We start from the raw sequence: 3,048 nt of genomic DNA, 5'->3' as shown, positions 1-3,048 counted from the left end.
TTTTATAAGCCTAAGGGACACGGAGGAATTGATCCCGAGCTCATATGCTCCCGCATGAACAGTAAAATCGAAAAAATATCGAATTTTTTTTAAAAAATTCCAATTTTTTTTGGGAGAAACATTGACAAAACTTCTAAGTGCCTGCAAAAATTCGTCGTGAAATCACATTCCTAGAAGGCATGGCAAAAAAACAAAAACAGTACTCTGAAAAAGCTACTTTCAAAAGCATTTTGAAGCACTGAATTTTTTTTTTGCCACGCCTTACAGGAATGTGATTTCATGATGAATTTTTGCAGGCACTTAGAACTTTTGTCAATGTTTCTCTCAAAAAAAATTGGAATTTTTGGAATATTTTTGATATTTTTTCGATTTTACTGTTCATGCGGGAGCATATGAGCTCGGGATCAAAAGATGACTTTCGATTAGTCAAGCCCTAACTACTAGGCTTCTAAAAAGATAATTTGATTGGGCTTTTAGAATAAGCTAGGTAAGGGGCAGCTTATTGCAGTTTATTCTAGAAGCCACCAAAAGAACAGGCCCGAAGGCAGGGGAGGGACGAGAGGAGGTCTAGCACGGGAGCCCGCTGGTCCAAGGTTGCTGCGGCCGGAGTCGCTGGCGTCGAGATGCCCGCCGGCGAGGGCAAGGATCCAGGGTCGTCACGCGCAGAGGAGCAGGTTCCTTCCTACCCCCCGACCCCCTCGTCCCCAGCCCCCCGCCGCCGTACCAAATCCCGCCCGCAGCTGTGTGCCGAGGTCAAATCCCTCCGTCTATAACCTCAGATTCGCCTCTAGGGTTCACGAATTTTGTGGTTACGGTGACTATCATGTACTGAGAGGTTTGAATCGCAACAGAGATTTGCCAAAATAGCAGGAGGCCCAGGGGATTATTCTGTGTTCTGCGTAGGGGGCGTGGTTGTGTGTTAGGCAGCAAAATCCCCACTGTTAATCCACATGTTCATTTTCGTCTACAGGAGATTTTGATTTTTTCTTGTTCAAATCAGGCATAGCTAGATGCGCCTACTATGTAGTCAATCGATATGGGTATTTTTTGGTTTTCCAGTTTTGGTTCTGTGAGTACAGAGCATACGAAAGTCATGCAGAAGGACACACACTTTGCTGCATATGTGTGTTCAACAGCCTGGGAAACTCAGTAACCTTTTTCTCTCACTCCATGGGATGTACAGAGTCAGATGAAAAGTCCATTTTGGAACTATAATCAAGTTGGGGCGGTCTTCCTCTTGACAAAATAAGAGAGATAATTTGTGGTAGTTCAACAAAGTTTGTTTGTTGTTCGTCAGTATTTACGCCCAGTTTTTATCCGTTGAATGTTCATGGCTACAGGGGATGTGCACAAAATCTTCAGCAGTAGTTATTGTTTGTTTCTGTATTTTTGTACCCTAATCATCATTTTCCTATGCAAAAGGATACATGTTTTTTTTTTCTGAATTCAGCTTTGAGGCAGAGGTTAGATTCACAGGAGACAAGCCCAAAATCACTAGAAGGTCCTGTGTTTTTTTTGGGTTTTGTCAGTAACTGAATGTAAGCTAGTTTTTTGGACACTGATCAAAATAGAAGAGTACGTGTGGAGCCTGCGGGATGCGTCGATGTAACGGGAATAATTTGATGGTTACGCTCACGTCAGTGTTACTAGTAGCCGGTAGTAATAGATGAACTGAGCAACTGTGTTTTCTAGTATTATGGCACACTGACAGACCAGCTGTGTTTTTTTTTATATATATGTAGCCTAATCATCCTTTTTTCTTTTTTTGTTATTTTTTTGTGTTGGTAAAATACATGATCAGGATGTTAAAGGAGATGATGAAGAGAATAAGGGAGGCATTGATCAACCCGAGGGCCCAACAGTTGATAAAGAGAAGAATGACACAACTGCAAGTCAGATCTTGAAGATTGACGAAGATACAGTGGATGCCGAAAGCGAACAGTACCACGGGAATGATGACCTAACTGAAACCGATGTGTCCAACGACCTACTTTGTGCTGGAGTAAATTTTTTGGTGAAGTCATCCCCCCCCTCCACCCCCTGCATTTCTTCAGCTTCTCTTTTTTTTGTACATTCAAAGTTCCTCTTATATATATATATATATATATATATATATATATATATATATGTTTTGTTTTTACTCACAATGATTTTTTGTTCTTATTTTATCACAATATCAGATTGTGAAGAGCTTTAAAAGGAAGCAAAGACGGACCATTGTACGAAAGGGGAGCATAAAGGTAGACTTTAGTTATCCTTGTCACGCGTAATTCATTTTTCATGCGTGTAATCATTTCTATGTCACATACTACTTCAATTTTATTCATTTATAACTCTTTTTTTGTTTGGGTGAAACTTTTTAATTTCCCCCTTTTGATGTACACAGAGACCAAGACTAACTGAAGCGACTTCACATGATGATTTTGGCGATGCAGTATGTAAAGCATATAGTAGGTGCAGCATACCATATTTCTCCGAGGTCGTGAATAGCATTTGCAAGAGCAAGAACAAAGTGGACTTAGTCAGGTCTACTGGTTTTGGTTACATGCTGGAGTTAGATGATTGTCTTGTGCCTAGGCCGTTTGCTCAGTGGATAGCAGACAAGGTCATTGTTGACGATGAAGCAATTTTCATCAACAAGAAGCGCATACCACTGAATGCACTGGGTGTTCTGCATGTTTTTGGCATTCCGGCAGGGGACATCAACATTAGCATGGTCGACGATGCAGGGAAGTCAGAGTTCCTTGCATTTTTCGGGCTCACACACTAGTAGAAAAAGGATCATCTGTCCCGGTTGGTAAGGGCCTTTTGTCCCGGTTGTTGAACCGGGACTAAAGGGTCGTTACTAATGCCCTAGCCCTTTAGTCCCGGTTCTTACACGAACCGGGACAGATGGGCCTCCACGTGGCCGGTGCGGTGAGCCCAGGCAAGAGGGCTTTTGGTCCTGGTTAAACCGGGACCAATAGGCATCCACGCGTCAGTATTTCAGGGGCTGGGGTTTTTGTTTTTTTAAGGGGGGAGGGTTAATTTAGGTGTTTCATATATTGT

General features: G+C 42.2%; 1 protein-coding gene across 1 annotated transcript; it reads left to right on the top strand.

Annotated features, from left to right (window-relative positions):
- Nucleotides 1-495: 495 nt before the first annotated feature.
- Nucleotides 496-2,840, top strand: LOC120961896 (uncharacterized). The gene is made up of 4 exons (XM_073509166.1): nucleotides 496-674; nucleotides 1,802-2,014; nucleotides 2,181-2,240; nucleotides 2,387-2,840. Exons 1-4 carry the CDS (start codon nucleotides 624-626, stop codon nucleotides 2,768-2,770), a joined length of 708 nt encoding a protein of 235 aa, XP_073365267.1. The 5' UTR covers nucleotides 496-623; the 3' UTR covers nucleotides 2,771-2,840.
- Nucleotides 2,841-3,048: the final 208 nt, after the last annotated feature.

Source organism: Aegilops tauschii, chromosome 2, assembly GCF_002575655.3.
Source record: "Aegilops tauschii subsp. strangulata cultivar AL8/78 chromosome 2, Aet v6.0, whole genome shotgun sequence".
NCBI lineage: Eukaryota > Viridiplantae > Streptophyta > Magnoliopsida > Poales > Poaceae > Aegilops > Aegilops tauschii.
Note: the sequence above shows the minus strand (reverse complement) of the source record. Positions and strands in the feature narration are given on the sequence as shown.

Bases quoted from the DNA above. Each gene is read 5' to 3' on its own strand.
- LOC120961896 (XM_073509166.1), top strand. From the start codon at position 624: ATGCCCGCCGGCGAGGGCAAGGATCCAGGGTCGTCACGCGCAGAGGAG. The intron at 2,015-2,180 runs GTGAAGTCATCC...TCACAATATCAG, and splicing joins GTGCTGGAGTAAATTTTTTG to ATTGTGAAGAGCTTTAAAAG. The intron at 2,241-2,386 runs GTAGACTTTAGT...TGATGTACACAG, and splicing joins TACGAAAGGGGAGCATAAAG to AGACCAAGACTAACTGAAGC.